Here is a 21,664-nt window from a genome sequence, read left to right as displayed (position 1 = left end):
GGTGTGGTGCACATGAACGGTACAGGGTACCGCTGCAAGTACGTCAGCACTTCAAGGTGGCGATGCCACCAGATCGATTCGCGGTGCGCCAGCAATCCAGAGGACGAAAGCCATGGCCGAGCACCAGCAATCCAACGGCCACGACGTGGACGTCGCTGCGTCCGCACAGACCGCAGCAAGCGACGCGTTGGCGCAGCTCCGGCCGCTGTGGGAGGACTTCGGGCTGTCCGCGGACGAGGTGCTGCAGCAGAAGAGCGCTCTGGCCGCCGTGGTCAAGCGGAGCTGCCAGCAGAGAGTGAACGCCTGGCGCAGAGAAGTCGAGCGAGCCACCGCCCGTGTGGTGGAGCTGGAGAGGGACGTGCAGGCCATCAAGGCGCAGTTCCGGGGCGACGAGGTGCTTGGGATAAAAGACGGACTGCACCGTTGCGCTGATTGACACTGGATGCTTCCTGTTGCAGTCGGCGGGGCGGATGATCCGGCCGCTGGACCAGCTCTGTTGTGGGCCGCTGCGGGACAGACTTGCCGCGCTGGAGATGGAGTTCAAGTTTCTGGACAGTGTACGAGGGTGGCTCAGCTCTGCGAGGTTCTGCTCTGTGCTGGCATTCACTGGGGGTGGCGGCATGCAGGTTCGCGCCAGCCGAGTGGACGAAGTCAGCAAGCTCCGAGAGCACTTGGCCCAAATGGATGCCAAGCTGGGCACCACGTCCGCACTGGTACGTTGTGGCTGTTGTGTTCCAATGGCGACGCGCACGTACTCTAACTGGCGGTCTTAGCCTACGGACGCGTCGGACCTGAGCGAGGAGTACAGAGATACGCTGCAGAAGCTGGTGGCTACCAAGTCGCGCGAAGTTGTACGCTGCGGCTGGATGGATTGGCTCGATGTGGGCGTGCGCTTGCTCAAAATGTGTTCGACTGTAAACATGGTGTGTAGCACATGCGGAGGGCTGCGCTCTTGGAGGCTGTCGGCGAGTGCGTGAGCCTGGCTCGCGAGCTGCAAATTCCTGCGGATTGTACTTTCGAGGCTGACGTAAATGCCCGTTTGAAGGTCACGCTGCGAGAGTTGAAGATGCGTAATCTGCTGTGCTAACCTTTGCGTGTGCTGTTTCCTAGAAGCGAGATTTAACCCCCGAGATGCTGCAGAAGATATCGCAGCGAACTGTCGAGCTCCGTGAGCTCAAGGTCAAGCGAGAAGCGAGCTTGGCAGAGATGCTCGGGGAGATCCAAGATCTGTGGCAGAAATTGCAGGTGCGTGTGGCAAGGCTTCTCCTCAAACTTTGTGGTGTTCGGGAACCGACCGCTTTGGTCTGTGCGTAGATCTCTGAAGACGAGCGGAGTCGCTTTCGAAAGACCGTGCAAGGAGTTAGTAGAGCTGCTCTCGCATCGGTAAGCCGTGCGCCTCACGACTTGTCGATCTAGGTGTCCTGATACACTGCTTTATATTCGTAGTGCGAGGCGGAGTTGACAAGGCTCCAACGTCACCATAAGCGGTTTGCTGCGACTGCTGTCCAGGTGACGAATTTGCGCAACACCATCGCAGAGTACTGGGATCTGCTCGGCTACAGCTCCGACCAGCGCTCGTACTTCGCAGCTATGATGACGACACCGAATTCAGACCTGTCCTACAAGGTCTTCCGCGCGCACGAGAAAGAGGCCGAGCGGCTGAAGCGACAACTTTTTGGCATGAGGGTTCTGACCAATGTACGTTTGGGGGGGGGGGGGGGGGGGGCTCCCGCCATTTACACGGAGACGGATCACTTTGAGCTTGAATTTGTGTTAGTACGTTGTCAAGCGCGAAGAGGTTCTTCAAGTTCGCGCCGAGTACGAATCACCGTGGCGATTGTTTTGGAGCAGTCGTTCTCATTGTCCTGTGCGCATCTAGGCACGGCGTCCCCGACGAGAGAACGCGACTGCGCATTGAGCGCGAGCTGCCAAAGTACACCGCGATACTACACAATCGCATTGCTAAGTGGCAGAAGGAAACGGGCGTAGTCTTCTGCTGGAACGGTACTTTGCTCCTATCATTCCCTTTGATGCAAACAGAATTTTTGACGTTGAAGCAAGTACTCACTTAGTATCTACTCAGGTCAGCCGTACCTGGAGCAGATGCGCGCAGATGACCACGAGTACGGTAAGGAGGAGAACTCAGTGCAGGACAATCAAACCTCGTTTGGCGCTCAGGTTGGTAGAGGATCCAGCCGAGTTGGTGTGTTGTACTGCAGTCGTGTGATGTCACGTGGTACAATTGTTAAACAGACTCGCCATTCCATTGAGGAACGCAGATCCCCGCGTATTGAGGATGTAGAGACACAGCTTCGTCGTCGCCGGTCGGACCCGCAGGCCGCTGAGCGCCCCCGCTGGCGAAACTTCATCCGAGCCACGTTCGCGAGACGAGCCAAGTCGTAGGCAACAGCAGCCCGGCTATATTGTTGGTGACTTGTATACGTGTATGCGCAACATTTGACCAATTTCGCGTAACTGTTCGTGATCGTGAAATCCTGAGCAGAGAACTTTGATTGATGAAATCTATACTCTTGTTTGAATCAACAAAAATGACTATTATTCAATGAGAATTGACACAACGCTGATCTTATCAATCGACTGAACGGGGCCAATGGCCCCGTTCAGACAAAACTGAGATCTGGAACCTGAGAAAAAAGCCCCAGGTTCCAGGATTTGCCGCGTGTTCAGCTACACGAGCGAGTCTAGCGCACAATCATTTCGAACATTGATTCTGACAGGGAGGGAGGTAGGCTTTCTATTTGATTGTAGAAGGCCCAGATTCCAGGAACTTTTGAGAAAGGGCACTGAAGCGGGTTATTCCTGGTGTTTTTAGTGGCCTTTTCTCAGGTTTCAGGGCAAAATGTCACTAATTTTTGTCAGGTTCCAGGTTCCAAGCGTTGTCTGAACAGCGCCATTACCAGGTAAGCAAAACACAAACATAGGGGCAATTCGTTATACTAGTACTTAGGGGAAAACAACAGCTTTTATGCATTGATTTTGGGAATCCCTTTCACAGTCTACTAGAGAAGGAACGGAGCGTAGGTACATCAAATTATTATGAAATATTACGGGTGGATATGATATTTGATAGGGTATTTCGTACCCCTACCCTACTCAAACATCAATGTCGGAATCAACAAGTTCTATACGGTATTGGCAGTGATATTTACTAACTTAATGGAATTGTGTACCGCATACTATTGGATTGAACGCTTATACATTCAAGAAAAGTACATAATAGGAGAGGGTATACTATAAAAACTTAAATGGAAACTTCAGTCCTAAAAGATCATTTCGTTCAGATTTTCGAGTAGTTCGTCCGCGGAGTCTTCACCTTCGGAGTCTTGTCGCGAGCGAGTATAGACGTCGTGGCGACGCCTCAAACCACGAAGAAAGCCCTGGTGCTGTTGCAGAGCGACTCGCAATGTCATCAGGTACGGCTTTATAAGCAGTTTAATGGAGATTGTTGCCCCTAATAAGCAACAATTAAGGACAAACTCATGCTTTTTTCGAATTTTAGGACAAAATACCAAAAATATACAAAATATCCTGAAATCAAGTCAGAATCGTTTTTGTCCTGCGATTTGTCCTTTACAAATTGGTGTAGGTACAATAGCTTTGTATATTCAACAATTTCTATCAGATTTGAGAGGATGTATTCAATTTGGGAAGGATGCGCTATTTGATGCTATCCGTTACTTAAGTATACTGATATAGGCACCTGAGTGAGGCAGTAAAAGCCGTACAGGTTCCTTTGCTCAATCGTGTGAGGCTCACGCCCATACTAGTATGTACCAGTTCAGCGCTGATTTCTCCCGTCATCACAATGGACGTTATACCGTGTACAGCTACATTAGATGTATAGCGGCCCCGCGCCTCCATAACCACATCGGCTACAGGCCCACAGGAGCAGTACCAGTAGAGGGATATATACCTATTATATATATGGTTTCGAGGCCACATTTCTAACAAAACAACAGTTCAGCACATCCTTCCACCCAATCTTTTCCCTTTGTTTTCGTTTCGAAACGAGGTACACACTTGATGCCACTTGGATTTGGCATCTTTCAAGTTAGGATCCGACTGTGTGTCCATTTCCAACATACACTACCTCTTCTGACACCACCTGCAGCTCCATTTTTAGAATTTCTACAGACAATGATAGATTTGGCTTTTCTGAAGTTGAGATTTCCTACAGCAGACATATCTCCTAAAGCACATCCCTCACTAGCCAATCATGTTCAGCGGTGCGCCCAGCTCACCACTCGATGACAGCATGTAATGCAGCAGAGCCGAGCCAAAACAACCAGTGTTTTTGCAAAGAGCTTGCAGAATGCCAGGGTCTTCCGAAAAAGGGGCAGATTTACTCGTGATTCTTGCAGCGTGACTTCATAGCAGAGCAATGTGAGTCGGGGGCAGCCGTACACTTTAATTCTCGTGCAATTGGGGCGGGAGCTACATTGCTGCCGGAGGTGAGGAAAAGCTCGTTCGCTGGACCAACTCTACGTAGCGAAGGGGGTGACAATGCTTGCAAACGTATCGGTTGATCGCGATATCGATACACGAACTGCCGACGAGGAAGAAGCCTAACTACATGAGTACACGCGCATCGTTGCATTTGCATTTATCAGAGGAGTGTTCTTGTGCATTTCACCTGTACATCTCGTGTTCAAGTGCAATGCGACAACTTCAACGTTCCTGGGTTATCATGTAGGAATTCTCAAATTCGGTAATACTATAATACCTCCCCATACGTGTACAAGTGCAACGCGACAACTTCAATGTTCCTGGGGTATCATGTAGGAATTCTCAAATTCGGTAATACTACCTCCCCATGTAAGGAACGATATGCTTAATCTACAACTCACTAGTTCACCAAGGAAACCCAATCATCCAATTCTTGCCACCGACAACTACACCTTTGCCCGTCCAAACTAAGAATAGTTTCAAGCAAAGCGACACTGTAATATTTGACCTTTTCGCAAAATTGACACTACTGCTACTAATCACCAACGAATCAGAGAATACTTGCACACAAACCGAGACTGCGCCTCAGGTGTTTGCGCGCTCCCGCGCTCGCAGAACGAGTGGTGAGCGCGCCCTAGCACGAAAATGCGCGCGAAGGCGCGGTGAGAAGCCCTGAGCTCTGACCCAGGCAGGCGTCTCTCACAACTCGGTCCCCCTCCTCGCGCACAGATGTCCCGCCAAGCCTCACTCCCCAAGCACTCGCCAGCCGAGAGAGAAGCTCCGCGTCGTCGCTGCCACCGCACCGGCCGCGCTGACTGGATCCAAGTCACATGGCATTCACGGTCAAACAGACGCGGATTGAGCCTATGACATGCAACAACATGGTCAACAGGACTAAACGCCAGGTCTTTGCGAAGGCGCTGAAGAAGCACCAGTAAGATGACGACTTCGTCGTCTACAGTACTTCGATGAAACCAACTATAAGTACAACGTCTCCTGCAAACGAGGCTGCGGTCGTGCCAAGAAGGGCAAGCGAGCTACGTTGGTGCTGCCACCGTCAAAGGGCGCCAACCTGCAAGTACAGTGCGCGGTCAACTCAAACACCGGAGGCGCAGTCTCGGTTTGTGTGCAAGTATTCTCTGATTCGTTGGTAATTAGTAGCAGTAGTGTCGATTTTGCGAAAAGGTCAAATATTACAGTATCGCTTTGCTTGAAACAATTCTTAGTTTGGATGGGCAAAGGTATAGTACTTCAAGGGACGAATAACCCGATCCACCCATCCTATCTTTTATCGGTAAGGGCCAGTCTGGCGTGTACATAAACCGAGGAACCACCTCCGGGTCCTCGAAGCCTGCTGGAGATCTGCTCGCTCGTGGTCTTGATGACACGCGAATAGTGCTGCCGTCGCGGTTTCAACTGGTCGCGCTATCCAGCTCATTATCGAATCCCCCCCCCCCCCCCAAGACAAGATCAAGCAAGCAACAACGATGATGTTTCTCTTGCAGGCTCGTACGATGGTGGCGCTTATCGCAACTGGCGCTGCCGAGCTCCAGAACGGTGTTATGCTGAGCGAGATCTACGGCGGTCCCCACGGAAACAAGTACTCGGACCTGGACGTTGTGAAGCCGGCACAAGCGGTCAAATCTATCACGATCCGCACTGGCAAGCGCGTCAATGGCGTCGGTCTTGAGATTGTGGGACTGAAGAACCCCTTGTACCACGGCGGCTACGGCGGTGACTCGAACACAATGACCTTGGGTAAGGGTGAGTGGGTCACCGACATGGAGGCCCACTGGGATGAGCAGGGCAGTCACACGCGCATCTTCTACATCAACTTCACCACGAATGCAGGCAATTGGATCGCAGGAAGTACCCCTATGGTTGATCCGGCCCTCATCGGAAAGGATACTGCGAATTCTGGCTACCAGCTTGGTGGCTTCATCGGTAACGCTGGCAAGGAGCTCGACTCGGCGGGAGCCATTTGGACCAGCATTAATCCCGTGGAGTAAGTGGACTCAGTGGCACGTTCGCTCGATCCTGTTTGTTGGAGGAAGTGTCATAAGCGGTAGTGAAAACACACAGTTGGCTTATGGAAGGCTAGGAAGTCGACTGAGGAGCACAGCGAGTGTAGGAGACTGGTTGTTATTGAGTTGGTAGAATTGAGAATGAGAAAGAAGTTGGGACGTGAGCTCTACATGCACTAGGGCTATCCCCTTGGAGTCTCCTCTTGTGTGATATGCAGTAATGGGTGGTAAGTTCGCTGTACTTGTAGTCTGTCCTTCATTCGGACGAAGTAAGCGTGCGCAACCAAACATCTCACTCTGCGAGCAGAAGTATCCAGCTGCCAGTGGCTGTAAATCATCGTAGAGCTGTGCTTGTCTTGCAGGTTGCAACACTCCCCCTCAAGCATGGCTTGCGAGGCGGAGTTTGCAGCAGAGTCGCTCGAAAATGACCCGATCGGTGGCCTTTGTGAAAAGGTCAGCGAGCTGCTGTTGCGTGGGGCAATATTCGACGTGGACGTCCTTTTTCATGATGGCGTCGCGAACGAAATGGTACTTGATGTTAAGGTGCCGGGTCCGTTGAGACGAAACTGCGTTTTGCATGGACTTGATGGCCGATTGGTTATCAACGCGGAGCAAAATGGACGCGCCTTCAGGTAGCAGGCGTAGTTCATCAAGAAGTTGGCGGATGCCGATGCAATCTTGAATCGCTGTGCAGGCAGCAACACATTCGTCTACCATAGTCGAAAGTGCGACCGTGGTCTGCTTGCGTGAGGCCCAGGAGACGGTCATCAAATTTATCTGCAACACTGCACCGCTCGTTGATTTTGCAGAGTTGGGGTCTCCAGCCAGTTTGCGTCAGAGTAAACGACTGCTTGCAGCTGTGCTCCCGGACCGTTGCCGAACTTGTACAGGAGTCCTTTACTCATGGTGCCCTAGAGGTATCGCAGTACGCGTTTGATTCCACGCCAGTGCATCACTGTCGGGTGTGCCACGAAACGTGACAAGCAGTTTACAGCGGTGGTGATGTCCGGTCGTGTACAATTTGAAAGCCACAAAAGGCTACCAATAGCCTCACGGACGAGGTTTGTGTCGGTGAACGGCTCCGAAGTTTCATCGTAGAATTGGTGGTTCACTTCCATTGGTGTTGCCACGGGGCGGCACTGCTCCATGCCAAAATTTTTGCAGCAATTCTTCGATCGTCTGCTGCTGGTGAAGAATAATGCCTTCCGAGGTGCGCTTGAGCCATACACCGAGACATTTTTGAGCTTCCCCTAGATTTTCGATGTTGAAGCGCTCAGCAGCTTGAGCACCGGAGAGAAAGTAGCATCAAAATCAACTCCAAACTTCTGCGTGATGCCGCGGGCAACGAGCCTGGCTTTAAAGCGCTCTAGTTCACCGTTGCTCGAGAACTTGATCTTATACACCCATTTTGCCGTCACTAGGTTCACGTTTTCGGGTGTGTCAACAAGTTTCCAAGTACCGTTGGCTTGGAGATCGGCGAGTTCCTTATCCATCGCTTCTTTCCATTGCCGCCAGTATTTGCTGCGCATGGCCACACCGAGTGTTTTAGGTTCTTTGATGTGGTCGAATGCACGAATTGTGAGAAGCACGTAGGCAGGCCCTGCAAATGCGTCAATGAATGACTTCGGGAGCTGGAACTCTTCGGTTCTAGCGGTGTGTCACCGTCCAAACACTCGACGCAGTACACCAGCGGGTATTGGCCGTCCGAAATCTTCTGGGACGTCTACTTCATCGCTGGATTCATCTGTTCCACGTTGATCCGAGTGATTTTCGCCTACGTCGGGTTGGTTGGTGGCCTCGTTGCTGGGCGTTTCAGGGTGGATTTCTTCATGATGCAGTCTCTGGAGAACTTCCGCGCTCTCAGGCTCGTTGATGTCCAGCTTGTTGATATTTTGTACGTCCGAGCTGGTGATAAACCGCTTGGTTCGGGGCAGCAACAACTTGTATCCCTTCTGCGTGTCAGAGATCCCCACAACGATTGCTTTTTCGGCGCGTTTCATGAGACTGCGTTTGCTCTTGCGCGGGACGTGCACTGTGCACTTGGAGCCAATACGAAGTATATGCGCGAGATTCGGTTGCTTACCGGTGAGCACGTGAAGGGGGGACTTGTAGTCCGCATTTGCACGGGTGGGGACTCGATTGCGAATGTAGGAGGCGTAGACAACTGCGTCACCCCAGTAGCGTTTCGGTAGTGAGGATGCCCATAGCATGGCTCGGGCTGAATTCATCAGTGTCCGATGGAATCTTTCTGCTTTGCCGTTCGAAGCGGACGTATCAGGTTGCGTGTGCTGTAGCCGGATGCCGTATCGTCCAGCGTACTCCTCGAATTCTCGATTGACGAATTCTCCCCCACCATCGGTACGGATGACTTTGATGACTATGTCGAACTGGCGCTGAAATTGAGTTGCGAATCGCTCGAAATTGTCGAAAGCCTCATCCTTTGTATGCAGTAAGCACACTTGACTGTAATTAGTGGCGTGGTCGACAATGGTGAGGATGTGGCGATGGCCATTGCGATCTGCGGGAAGATCAGCCTTCAAGTCCATGCAGATAACTGCACCGTGTTCATCCGTCGGTGCTGACTCAGAGGTATCATCCGTTGGCTGCTTGTGGCGTGTTTGCTTTCCTTCAGCACATGCCATACAGAAGTTTATCTTCTTGGTGCTGATTTCCATCCCAGTAGCAAGGTTCTTGTTGACGATTTTCAGTTGGTCTTGGTAGTTCACGTGGCCTAAGCGTTCATGCCACTGCTGCAAGGAGCTTTCGGGAATGTTTGCGAAATAAGCGTGAGGGTCATCGCTATTCACATCAGCGGCGGAGGCATTTACGACCCAGAGGCCGCGACGCTCGATTGCTTCTCCCACAATACTGCCATCACTTCCGTGAAATGTGCACTTCTCGTCGAAAATGAAGCGGAGACCACGTCGTCTCAGCTGCGATAACGACAGAAGGTTGCGACCGAGGTTTTCGCAGTAGTAAACTTCCGTCAGCAGGACGGTTCGGTCAACTCCGTTGACATTAGTCCGCAGCAGGCAGTTACCCTTGAGGTTTGCCGTAATTGTGTCTGAGTTCGCAACTTGATTTTCAGGCTGGCTGGCTCGACTCCGAACAGCAGATTCTTGTTGGTGCAGAGATGGTGTGTTGCACCCGAGTCGAGTATCCATTCTTCAGCGACGGTCGTCCTATCCGAGGCGGCCAACCAGAGACCTCCATCATCATCTTGGCTAGTCGCATCGATAGGTGGGTCGGGGATGGTCACTGCAGCATTGTGGGCTTGTCCGCGCTCTTTCACGAGGCGCTTTACCTTCTTGAGCTCCGGGCAGACAGGTCCGCGGCGGCCCTCCTCGTCGCAGACATAGCATACTAGTTTAGGCACAGGTTTCGCAGCTGCTGCTAGTGCTTGTCCTTGTCCAGTTCGGTGACTTTGCTTCTGTTGTTTTTGTCCGGCGTGATGCTGGGGCTTTTGCAGTTGGTAGGCTCCATTTTTCTTTTCATGCTGTTCGCTGGGCGCTGGCGTTCTGGCGACCTGTGGACGTTGCGGCCATCGCCTCGCAAATCTACGAGTAGTGCGAGGATGCGGTCTGCTTCGGAGAGGTAGTTCCGTTTGAGCGATCAATGCGAGCAACGAGAACACTTGCGAGGTCCGGGCAGGCATTCGCACAGAAGGTCTCCAGCAGCAGTAGACTATGGTCACCAGTCATGAGACGGGACACATACTTCAAGTAGTCGAGATAGTCGGACCAGCTGTCTTGTGGACGTTTGCCGGACGTCAATCGTTTGCATAGCTGCCCTTGGTTAAGTCGGCAGCCGAATTCAGAATTCATCTTGCCCTTGAAGTTCTCATAGTTGAAGTCAGGATTTTTAATACGCCATTGCGTCACGTTGGAGTGAAAGAAACGTGCAGCCTTTCCCGCCAGAAAATTGACCAATACGGAAGCTTTGATCTGCGAGGTCCAACGCGATTGGTTTAGCAGCGACTCAGTATAGAGTGCTTGCTCGTATTCGAGGATGAAGTCCTCGAAGCCCGGTCCAAGACCGAGGTACACCTCTTGGCCATCAAACTTACGGCACATCACGTCCTTGATCTTAGTAATCTTAGGCGTGGTGCGTGCGGGTGCTGTAGGTGCGGTCGGGGCCCCTGGGACAGGGGGGGGGGGGCTGCCGCGGGGCTCCACTCCTCATTGCGTGGATCGTTGTTTTTAGTTGTACAATTTCTGCATGCAGCTGTGGTGCGGCCTGGGCATGGGCCCTGAGCTCTGCCAGCTCTGCCAGCTCTGCATCGTGGAGAGACTTCGCTGCGGCTTGCCTTGACATCAGCTGAGCAAAGTCAGACCGCATCTTCTCCATTTCTGCTGCCATCATTGCAGCGGACGCTATTTGTTTACGCAGCGTTGACACCTCTGCCCGCAGCTTCACTAGCTCGGGGTCGGGCGGGCCTGGCTCCGTCTTGACGGGGGTCTCAGTAGCAGCGGCCTTGAACTCGGCGTCAAGGTTCCGCCTGACTGGGTGTTTCATTTCATCATCGGGGTTCATCTCTGCTGGAGGGTAGCCTGAGGGTGGTACGAGTGCAACACGTTGAAGTTGTCACACGTCGCAAATTCTCACACGTCGCAGGTTCTCGCGCGTCGCAGGTATCGGGATAGGCAGGTATCGCTTATCACGGGTATCCGGTATCGGAGGTTTTCTGCACATGCCTAGTCGTATGACGTCTGGTTACTCTTCAGTGCAGGTCGTCCTTGGGCTCATAACCTTACGGAAGGCTAGGAAGTCGACTGAGGTGTAGGAGACTGGTTGTTATTGAGTTGGTAGAATTGAGAATGAGAAAGAAGTTGGAGCGTGAGCTCTACATGCACTAGGGCTATCCCCTTGGAGTCTCCTCTTGTGTGATATGAGAGGCATTTTATCAAAAGTATCACTATCGTGTTTTTGAGGTTTTTTGTAATTGGCCTTGAAAGTTGGTGAGTGGTGAGGAGTCCAGTTTTCCAGGAGCTGAGAAAACAAGCAAAAACAAAACGAACTCCTGCGAAAGCATGTCTGACAGCAGCAACGAAGACTGGATTGATGACCCAGGAGGCGGCAGCAGCTCGAGCGAAGACGGAACCGCGCCTCCCGAAAGAGCTGGTGACGCTCCTCCTACCCCGGAGGGCGGTCCTCTTCTTGAGGAGCTGACAGACGTCGCTGCTCACGTGAAGAAACTGGAAGCTGTTGCATGCTGTACGAAGCATTGTTTCACAGGAAAACAAGATGCTGCAATCCGTTTCTTCATGTCGTTGTCAAGGATGACCAGGAGCGAGCGCCAGGTGTCGTTGTTGACTGCTCTGGGGATGTCGGCAGCCTTCGCCAGCAAAGACTACAGCGAGAGTGAGCGCGAACGCTTCTCGTATTATTTACCATTTATTGGTAAGGTGTGCAAGTTTGCGTTTGAAAATGCCTATGGCGTCGGTCATAGGACGCTTCACATCTATCGTTATTTGGTGTGTTTTGCGCCAACGACTCTAGCTACAACCACTTCGTGTACTCAGAGAGAAAAGGTGGCAAAGGAGCAAACGAGGTAACTAGCATGCTGCATCATACGCTCGATCTCTATGGAGTTCTTAGCGCTGCCACTGCCGATGTCGTGGAGAAAACTGAATCTCCTGGTCGTGTCACTGTGTGGGCCGACAATTGCGGCGGGCAGAATAAGAATTCTCAAGTGGTATGGTATCTTATGTTTCTAGTTGAATTTGGAGTGCTAAGTGAAGCGCATCTAAAGTTCTTTACGAAAGGCCATACAAAATCCCTTTGTTCCAGCTCGATTTCGCGACGATCCGATCTACCAGAAACCTCTGAGCAAATGACCGAAACTGTGCTGGAAATAAAGCATGCAAGACGTAAAAAAACAGATAAGAAACGGAAGCAGAGAGAAGCTGAAGCTGAAGCCGACGACGACGACGAGGGTAAGCAGGCTATTGTCTAGGACATGGCTACATAGTTTGTGATACTTATGTTTTATTGAGAACATTTTCATAAAGTCAATCCAGCATTTCTTAGAAATGTTTTCAGAGTGTTCTAGCTCGATTCGAAGGTTGTTGATTGGTCTATCGGATAGCCCAGGATCTTAGCTTTCTGAAACTACAAAAAAAAATTCGAATTTTTGGTCGTCGGGACTTGTTGCCTCTGGCACTCGGCCATAACTTCCCTTCCTCTTCGAGTTTAGAGGAGCTAAATAGCGCTAGAGGAAGCCAATACGCCGTGCTTCCGCCCTGTGTCCTTCGTTGAAAAATCTCAAAAACACGATAGTGATACTTTTGATAAAATGCCTCTCATATGCAGTAATGGGTGGTAAGTTCGCTGTAACTTACTTGTAGTCTGTCCTTCATTCGGACGAAGTAAGCGTGCGCAACCAAACATCTCACTCTGCGAGCAGAAGTATCCAGCTGCCAGTGGCTGTAAATCATCGTAGAGCTGTGCTTGTCTTGCAGGTTGCAACATTGGCTTTAGTTTTGTGAACAGCGCTGTTGGCAGTACCACATCTCTCTCTCTCTCTCTCTCTCTCTCTCTCTCTCTCTCTCTCTCTCTCACACACACACACACACACACACACAGACAAAACTCAACACAACAGTGAGGAGACACCTCATGCTTCTAGTAGGGTTGCTCGAAAAACAAGTTGTCTAACAATTATTGCGATTAAAACACAAAATTATTGTTTGCTCAAGGCCCCAATCACGTCCAAATACAGGTTCATTTTGCTACCGTTCATTTTGCTACCGTGTAGGTAGCCTTCCATTTCCACCTAGAGCACTCCTACCGCTTCTATCGACGTTAGTGGTATGCTTCACGCCCGAATCTGCAATTGTAGCTCGAGGTGGGCTTGGCGCGAGCAATGCTGGAGTGCGGATCAGATTGGCATTATATTCCTCATTCTTCGATTTCCTGCGTACAGTTCTAGCCCTCCCTCCGAAGCTTTTGTCCCCCAACAAGATGGAGATCCGCACGGCCCGCCCAACGTAGCACCAGGTGTGTCAAGTGCTGTTAGAAGATCGTAAAGAACGCTCCCATCCTCAGACACGAAAGCACACGTCGCTGGACTCCATTTTCCGCGCCCTATTGCGTCGCTGTCTCGACGGAGATCGAATTAGCCAGCGACTTGCCGGTCATCCCCTCGACATTTTGATTGACGAATGGAGGCTGGTACTCACTGCGCGGTGACACCGTCATTGACGCTACGTGGACATTGAGGAGCCGATAGACCACTCTAATCACAAGCTATTGGGCGTCCTGCTGACACCAAGGGAGGAGACCAAGCGACAGAGGCTGTTCTCGTGAGCAGGTCTCGCTTTCAGCGTTCACCGCCGCGCAAAACACCCAACAACATTTGAGACCCTACTCTTTCTTGAGTACAATCGATACTTATGGGATGCTCAGTTGGTAGGCGGCAGGAAGATCGCGCATGTTGATTCACTGCCAACACCAGCGCTGTACCACCCGCAACCACCAAGCAGAATTGTACATCGGGAAAAGAGTTATCCCGAATATGCACATAGCATGCTGAACCGGACGGAGTCCATTGATCGTTGATCCGTGGCCGCCACCTTCTGCAGTGAGTAGCGGCTATAATATAGTGTAGCCGCCTTCAGGCGATGGAGAGCAGAGGGCGTGCGGTGTGTGTACGTGTACCCGAAGCTTTGATGTGGATATCGACGACCCAATAAAGTGAAGCCCACGGATCATTGAGTGTCTTGGCATCCAGCGCACGTGCTGCTGAGGAAACAACCACGTTGGTGCTGCGTAGCGGGACAGGCGTTCAGGTCATGGAAACTATTGCTAACAAAACTTGTGAATAATTCTCGAACCCAAATATCCACTCAACCACATACACCGATCGACCTTGTCCGCCACTACTTTTCGACCTGAGCAGCCCTGTGAGTAGGAAGCCAGGTTGCTCGAAATAAAATTGAATTCTAATTGAGGCCCAAGGGTCAATCAATACTTTTTGTAGATGCTGGGAGGGCGGAGTGCGCACTTCAGAGCAAATTAAGCTTTGGTGCAGGCGGGGTAGGTACCATAGACCATTGATGTTGTTGCTACAGTCTTTTGCCTGAATAAAGAACAGGTAGCAGCTGATAACCTTCTGTTTCTGATGTTACTGAAGTTGTAGCCATTTGCACTGCTACAAGAAGGGTTGAACTTGGGATTCCGCCAATTAGATGGTATCTACAACGATTCCGCCAATCACAGACCGCAAACCGAGGACATCCGGTATCCATGCATTGCACGCGTAAATGACGTTGGAAGGCGCCAAGATTGATTCACTTCCACACATTCTCTCTCCAGCAACCATGCCTGTGATACCCACACGAAGACGGGCGTTCAAGAAGCGTGTTAGATTATCGAAGCAGCAAGAACTGGCTGTCTGCAAGCGGCACCGCACGATGCCAAACGAGACTTACAAGTCAATTGCCGAACTGGGCCTCGGCCCAGTTCGGTCTAATTGACACGCCATCGAAGCAGATGATTGGGCGCGTGCTGAAGTCGGAGAGCAGCCTCCGGCGAATGACCCCTGAGTGTTTGGCTCGCAAGAAGCGCCGCCCCCCTCATCAGCTGCGCCTGGACCAGAGCGTCATTGAGTTCATCACGTTCTGCGAGGAGTTCCAGCTGGCGCTCTCGGGCAACATGATCGTCTGCTATGCCCGAAGACTGCTAGGGCGGCTTTGCATCCCGGCTGAGTCACAGCCTAGACTTGGATGGTCTTGGCTGCGGCACCTCCAAGCAAGATATGGAGTTCGGTGGCGGCGATCTTACGGGGAGTCTGGAGAGGTGGATCTAAAGGCGGTGGCGTCTGACTTTGAGCGTCTCCGCCAACTTGTTAGCCTCTACTCCTCCACTGATGTCTTCAACATGGATGAGAAGAGCTTCTTTTACGACGGCGTCCAGCGCATTACACGCGTTGCTGCACCACGTGACTGCGTCCGATGTCTCGATTACAAAGGGGTCCAGCTCGCAGCACAGTCTCCAGACTGCCTCTTCGCCGCAGTCTTGCAATACAGTCAGCGCTGTCACTTCCGACACGGGGGTATACCTATAACCTTTTTCACATTTATATAAATCAAAATCAATTTGTACAGGTAATTTTGGGCGGGAAACACAATCAGCGCCATCAAGAAGAACGCGTCAGCCATCATGAGCACCACGTAGTTTGCCCTGGACAGACGTGTGCTGACGTGTGTCTGCGTGGCGCTGACCGCGAGATGCGGGCTGCGGACCGCCACATCCTGTTACTGTTCGACAACTAGTCCTTTCATGATGTGGGCCCTCTAGCACTGACCAATGTGACCGTGCAGCATCTCCCGTCCAGCACAACAGCCTTCCTCCAGCCAATGGACGCTACGCTACATCCAGGATGACCTCGTCCACTTGTACGTCGTCTCCGTACCAGCTACGGAGACGACGTCCAAGTGGACGAGGTCATTCTTCGCCTGTCAAACATATATGCGGAATAGTATTGTCAAATCTTATCTCTAGCAAGAATACGTGTCACTTTAGAAATTTATGTGTGTACCCATGTGTCGGAAGTGGGCGCGGTGTCTGTACACACCGCTTGATCCACGCGAGCACACCTTGGTCGCTTGAGCGAGCTCTCGTTGTCCAGGATCCTCTTGACGGACGATTTGCCCGGCGCCTTGTCCAGCGCAAACTTCTCCCGAGCCCATTCTCCTAGCGTCGCGAGGCTCCACGTTGGCTCGCGGGTGCGCATTGCACAGAGGTCGAGCTGTTGCTGCTTGGTGAGGCGCATTCTCCGTGCTTGCCGCTCCATCTTGTTCGTGTCAAATTCGAATTTCCCGCCCAGATTCAAAACCCAGCTCTGCCAGTGGCCAATGGCGATGACTAAATGTCAGTGCTTCAAGCTCTTCCCTCTAGAATTGCATAATATCAGTTTTTTTAAGGTTATAGGATGACACCCGTTCCTTATTCACGCCTCCGTCTGTACACTCAAATGCTCATTTTATCAAGATACTGAAGTAAAACTTCAATTATAAGAGACTACTGGGCTACTGTAAATGTCATGACGGTATAGTTTATTTGGCAAACACCATATTCACCGAATCATTCTTAAATTTTGATTCCGGGGATCTAACCTTAACTTATGGGTGCCCTTCACAAAATACGAGCGGTTGACTTTAAGTGAAAAAAAAAAAAAACTCAAATAACATGAAGCGAAAGCTTTACCGAGCGCCAGAAGTATAAGTAGAAATAGCGTAGTCTACCATTTCCCGAGTAACTACCATCCTCCGCTCCCGCTGACACAAACGCATTCAATATTGAAGGAAGTTGTAGGGAAAGGAGCACACATCTTTATACAGGTCATTTCCCACACAAAAAATGACGGTCCACTCAATATGTACAAATGTTCAACAATACGACAGTTCAGCAGATACGGATAAGGATAACGCCGAATTGTGTACCGCATACTATTGGATTGAACGCTTATACATCCAAGAAAGGTACACAAATAGAAGAGAATATACTATAAAAACTTAAATGGAAACTTCAGACCTAAAAGATCATTTCGTTCAGATTTTCGAGTAGTTCGTCCGCGGAGTCTTCACCTTCGGAGTTCTTGTCGTGAGCGAGCATAGACGTCGTGGCGACTCCTCAAACCACGTAGAAAGCCCTGGTGCTGTTGCAGAGCGACTCGCAATGTCATCGGGTACGGCTTTAATGGAGATTGTTGCCCCTGATCAGCAACAAATTAAGGACAAACTCATGTTTTTTTCGGATTTTAGGACAAAATACCAAAAATATGCAAAATATCCTGAAATCAAGTCAGAACCTACAATTTGCCCTTTGCTGAAGCTTGAGCGGTGAAACCGTGGTTTACGGTTCGCTATTTGATGCTACTGTATCCGTTATGTACGGTAGTGTACTTTTTACAGACAAGTCCATGATGTGGGATGCCACTGACATCATGTCATGGTACTACTGTAGCAATCGTACTACTGTAGCAGTCTGCGCCCAGAGTCTGCACCAGACCAAGGAATAGACATGCAGAGATTCGAATTTCCCGCCCAGATTCAAAACCCAGCTCTGCCAGCAGGCCCAGCTGGCCAATGGCGATGGCCAATGTCAGTGCTTCAAGCTCTTCCCTCTAGAATTGCATAATATTAGGTTTTTAAGGTTATAGGATGACACCCGTTCCTTATTCACGCCCCCGTCTGTACCCCTTTCCGCACATACAGTGCGCGTCAAAATTATAGGACCACCCCTGTGCACAGTGTTGGATAAAGCCGCGGCTTTATTTTCGGCTTTTCGGCTTTATCGATTTTTTAGCCGATCGGCTTTATAATTTAGCCGCGGCTTTATCGATAAAGCCGCGGCTTTATTTGTGGGGCAAGTGGCGGCCAATATCCGGACATTACCGGACAAATCGTACCTAATTGGGCTGTCGGAGCTGGCCGTGGAAACTCCAGCCGTCGAAACACTATCACTGACGTCATCCCCCCGATGTCGGGTCCTCGCCACATTGGGTCTGGGTATAGGCTGCAGGGCGCTGCGCATCAACGCTTCGTGAAGAGTAACACAATCAAAGGGAGGAGGGGCAACCTTGCGCAGTGTGACTGCCTCAAGGTAGTACTCACAACGCTTGAGGTGGCTCACATAGTTGGTATCTCGCCCTATGACGATCTTGGGCGCGGGTGCAGGATCAGATCTTTGTTCGTCGCCGTAAGCTGCATGACAATGCTTGCACCAAAGCTGGAGCCTGTCGCCCTTCTTCGGTAAGCCCGTCTCAATGAACTGCTGCCGCTCGTAGCCCTGGAGGCGCCCCATCGTGCCAGGGTAGGCTTGTTGTATGAGTAGGCTGGCTGTATACTGATTTGGACGGGAACTTGAGGGGGGGGTTGTGTTGTGGTGCTCACCTGAGCAGGAACTTTCCGAAACACAAACCCCACACAAATAGCCGAGTATACAAGTAGGTATAGCCTCTCGTATACCGTTGTATAGCCAATCTCGCGGAGTTATCTTCGGCTTTATAGGGCCGGCTCTATTCGGCTTTTTGAATTTGCTTGCGGCTTTATCTAGCAAATCGCGACAGAGCCCTGGACGAAATAAAGCCGCAAGGGTGCGGCTTTATCCACACTGCTGTGCACCCTCATAACTCAATCAATCTTTATCATTTTGAGGTGGGGGATCGACAGTAGTTGTGAAAGACGCTGAGAAAGACCTGCTATGCGCTAACACTCGCGTTTTTGCACTTTAACGGGTGGCTCGTATACATCTATGGCTCGTATACATGTATACGAGCCACCTGTTAAAGTGCAAAAACGCGAGTGTTAGCGCATAGCAGGTCTTTCTCAGCGTCTTTCACAACTACTGTCGATCCCCCACCTCAAAATGATAAAGATTGATTGAGTTATGAGGGTGCCCAGGGGTGATCCTATAGTTTTGACGCGCACTGTATCTATTCTGGGAGTCCCAAACCTGTCATTCTCGCTCGAGTTTATGGCATGGTCTTGTAATCAATAAGTGTACTATTATAAATGTAATAGTACAAAGTAAATGATGAGGCCAACGCAAAGTTCACCAGCTAGTTAAGTCCGGCAACCCTGGTGGGGTCTTCGTACTGTATGCTCGCTGTATATTCGCAAAATACTTTGTACGAAATTGCAGAAATTAAAGACAGCATTCCTATCCCATTTTACATCCCACTTGAACATAAGCAGCACCAACAGTAGTTTTACTGAGTAAACTTGAGTAATCCTCTCCGGCCCTTGATACCAGCTGACGATCGGTTTGCTCGCTGTCTTGGCGATTCATGTCGAACCATCTTTTCACCAGAAAAGCACCGCTGACCCCGCGAGCTTCCGTCCATTATCGATTTTTCTTCCTACCCAAGACAAGCTCAAACAAGCTACGAAGATGAAGTTTATCCTGCAGGCTCTCACGATGGCAGCCCTGGTCGCAACTGGCGCTGCCGAGCTCCCAGAAGGTGTTTACCTGACTGAAACCCACGGCGGCCCCCACGGCGACGAGTACTCTGACGCGAAGCTTGTGAAGGCGGGTCAAGTCGTCAAGTCCATCACGGTTTGCAGTGGCGACCGCGTGGATGGCGTTGGTCTTGAGATTGAGGGTCTTAGTGACCGGTTGTATCACGGCGGTCGTCATGGCGACATGAACACCCGCACTCTAGCTACCGGTGAACGCGTGATCAGCATGGAGGTGCACTGGGACGAGCAGCACAGCCACACGCGCGTCTTCTTCGTCAACTTCACCACCAGCTTGGGCAACTCAATCTTTGGAGGAACCCCCGTGGCTCCTTCGGACAATCACCTTAAGGCAACGGATGTTGCTAAGCCTGGCTACCAGCTTGGCGGCTTCGTCGGCTACGCTGCCAGGGAGCTCGACTCTGTGGGCGGTCTTTGGACCAAAATTGACTCAGTGCAGAATGCCTATCAATAACTAGGCTCAGAATTCGATTGCTGGAATCGCGTTCGTTTGTTGCAATCGAAGGAAGGACGTGATGTATGTTGGACTCGGTTAGAGGGTAGAAGATCATTCACTTCGAAGCCAATAAACAGAAATAGAAGCGATAGATGGCCTGGGCATTTTTTGTGTAGTAGTATTCACTACTTCTCTTGGCTTTAACATCTGCTGTACTGGTAGGTGGCAACTGCGGTTACGTTACACTGTACAGTGATTATTAATAATCTGTCCAATCCCTACTAAAGCACGGAGAAGCTCTAGATTTTATCATGAAGTAAGTTCTGCTTCTTGGCTACACAGCCTCTCTGTTTCTGCTAGTGCATCTTGAAGTATTGAACTACGTAGTAGGAAATCCAGTTAGTCGTTCCGTTAGATAGAGTTCTTTCATCGTCTTAACTGTGGTCATCGCGATATGAAATGATGTCTTTTGTGGGGTAGGACGCGTTGGGTGGGGCAAAGGCCAACGCTGACCCCGAAAGCGCTGCCTACCTTGCAAGCGCAAAAGTGAATAAGTTTGGCTCACATTGCGCCCGGACCACGGTGCCTATGTCAGACCACTATGAACAGAACCTCGTACGAATGAGAAGAGTGTCACCACGCTGATAAGTGATAGAAAGACAAACAGCCAGAGTCGATCATAGAGATTTCGCTGTAATTAAGGTACCGCACTTGCACTGCGGTGCGCAGGGTCAACTGTATTTATCGACTAGGATACCGTACTGTACACTCGCCGCCGCCCTGTTTAGTAGCTGGTCACGTTGAAGTGGTCGGCTGTCACAATCTTGGCTCACGCCGAATTTAACACGTGCTTGAAGGCGCCCTCCTCCGAAGCGAACAGCTGCACCGCCTCCTTCAGCTCGGGAGCTGCCAGAAGCGCCAGTTCCGTGTCTATCATGTATACGCCCTTGCCCTCAGCCTTGTACTCCTTCTCCGACACCTCGATCCACGTCTCGTTCAGGAGCACCTGGTATTATTCGTTCGACAGCGTGAGCGAGTCGTTGCTGTACGGGCCACTGTAGCTCAGCGCCTTCTGTTTTGTGCCGTTCCCGTTGTTCTCGTCCGTGTGGCCACCCAGGAAGTCGATGGTCACGTTGCCGGCGTTGTCGAGGGCCACCTGGCCCGCCAGCTCGATCAGGTCGGCCGTCGACAGCGTTGGGTACGACTCCTTTACGGGCTCCAGCGCGGAGATGAACTTGTCCACACCGCCGTTCACCGGCCAGTTCTTCGGCGACGAGAAGCAGCGTGGCGTCGCTGGGATCTTGCAAGAAAGCCGTCCACCTCAGCTAAGTGCGAAATCTATTAACCAATAATCTCGTATTCTTGAAATCTATTAGCCAATCGCATTAATCTGATGTAGCACGAAGGTTGACCCATGCGATGCCGCTCCAAGTGAGCTGATCTCGCGGTACCTGGAGTCAAACAAGTGCTCTAACTGCCGAGATGGTTTGCTCGTCAAAACGGCGTTGAGCTGAGGATGGAGGTGGCGGGTGCTCCTGCCGTGGCCGCGATTTGCAAACTGCAATATTCGTATCACTTCATCACTTTCTTCACAATTTGTATTTGCGAATTCTCTGTAGGGCATCAAGAACCTTCCTGTCGGTCTATCATCGGTTATGTGATGAATCGATACTCTTCAGATCATGACAACAGTACTTCGCAGTACAGAGATGTCTTCACCGATCCAAGATAATATTGATCTTTGTGCTGTTGTA

General features: G+C 50.9%; 5 protein-coding genes across 5 annotated transcripts; 3 read left to right on the top strand and 2 right to left on the bottom strand.

Annotated features, from left to right (window-relative positions):
• Nucleotides 1-112: 112 nt before the first annotated feature.
• Nucleotides 113-2,403, top strand: IUM83_12349 (Anaphase spindle elongation protein 1; the record flags this gene model as incomplete). The annotated part of the gene is made up of 12 exons (XM_067936970.1): nucleotides 113-394; nucleotides 459-557; nucleotides 627-713; nucleotides 774-851; nucleotides 932-1,045; nucleotides 1,111-1,245; nucleotides 1,315-1,383; nucleotides 1,447-1,698; nucleotides 1,778-1,818; nucleotides 1,880-2,004; nucleotides 2,084-2,178; nucleotides 2,254-2,403. 12 exons carry the CDS (start codon nucleotides 113-115, stop codon nucleotides 2,401-2,403), a joined length of 1,527 nt encoding a protein of 508 aa, XP_067800260.1.
• A 3,551-nt stretch (nucleotides 2,404-5,954) lies between these two features.
• Nucleotides 5,955-6,476, top strand: IUM83_12348 (uncharacterized protein; the record flags this gene model as incomplete). The annotated part of the gene is made up of 1 exon (XM_067936969.1): nucleotides 5,955-6,476. The coding sequence occupies one exon, from the start codon at nucleotides 5,955-5,957 to the stop codon at nucleotides 6,474-6,476; it is 522 nt and encodes a 173-aa protein (XP_067800222.1).
• A 9,381-nt stretch (nucleotides 6,477-15,857) lies between these two features.
• IUM83_12347 (Pdc2p) lies at nucleotides 15,858-16,266 on the bottom strand (the record flags this gene model as incomplete). The annotated part of the gene is made up of 2 exons (XM_067936968.1): nucleotides 15,858-15,909; nucleotides 16,091-16,266. The coding sequence occupies 2 exons, from the start codon at nucleotides 16,264-16,266 to the stop codon at nucleotides 15,858-15,860; spliced, it is 228 nt and encodes a 75-aa protein (XP_067800218.1).
• A 3,122-nt stretch (nucleotides 16,267-19,388) lies between these two features.
• Nucleotides 19,389-19,928, top strand: IUM83_12346 (Amino Acid/Auxin Permease (AAAP) Family; the record flags this gene model as incomplete). The annotated part of the gene is made up of 1 exon (XM_067936967.1): nucleotides 19,389-19,928. One exon carries the CDS (start codon nucleotides 19,389-19,391, stop codon nucleotides 19,926-19,928), a length of 540 nt encoding a protein of 179 aa, XP_067800067.1.
• Nucleotides 19,929-20,922: 994 nt separating this feature from the next.
• IUM83_12345 (catalase/peroxidase HPI) lies at nucleotides 20,923-21,326 on the bottom strand (the record flags this gene model as incomplete). The annotated part of the gene is made up of 2 exons (XM_067936966.1): nucleotides 20,923-21,203; nucleotides 21,323-21,326. The coding sequence occupies 2 exons, from the start codon at nucleotides 21,324-21,326 to the stop codon at nucleotides 20,923-20,925; spliced, it is 285 nt and encodes a 94-aa protein (XP_067800221.1).
• Nucleotides 21,327-21,664: the final 338 nt, after the last annotated feature.

Source organism: Phytophthora cinnamomi (genome assembly GCF_018691715.1).
Source record: "Phytophthora cinnamomi strain GKB4 chromosome Unknown Contig2, whole genome shotgun sequence".
NCBI classification, from domain to species: Eukaryota; Oomycota; class Peronosporomycetes; order Peronosporales; family Peronosporaceae; genus Phytophthora; species Phytophthora cinnamomi.
This window is presented reverse-complemented; position numbering and strand designations above follow the sequence as displayed.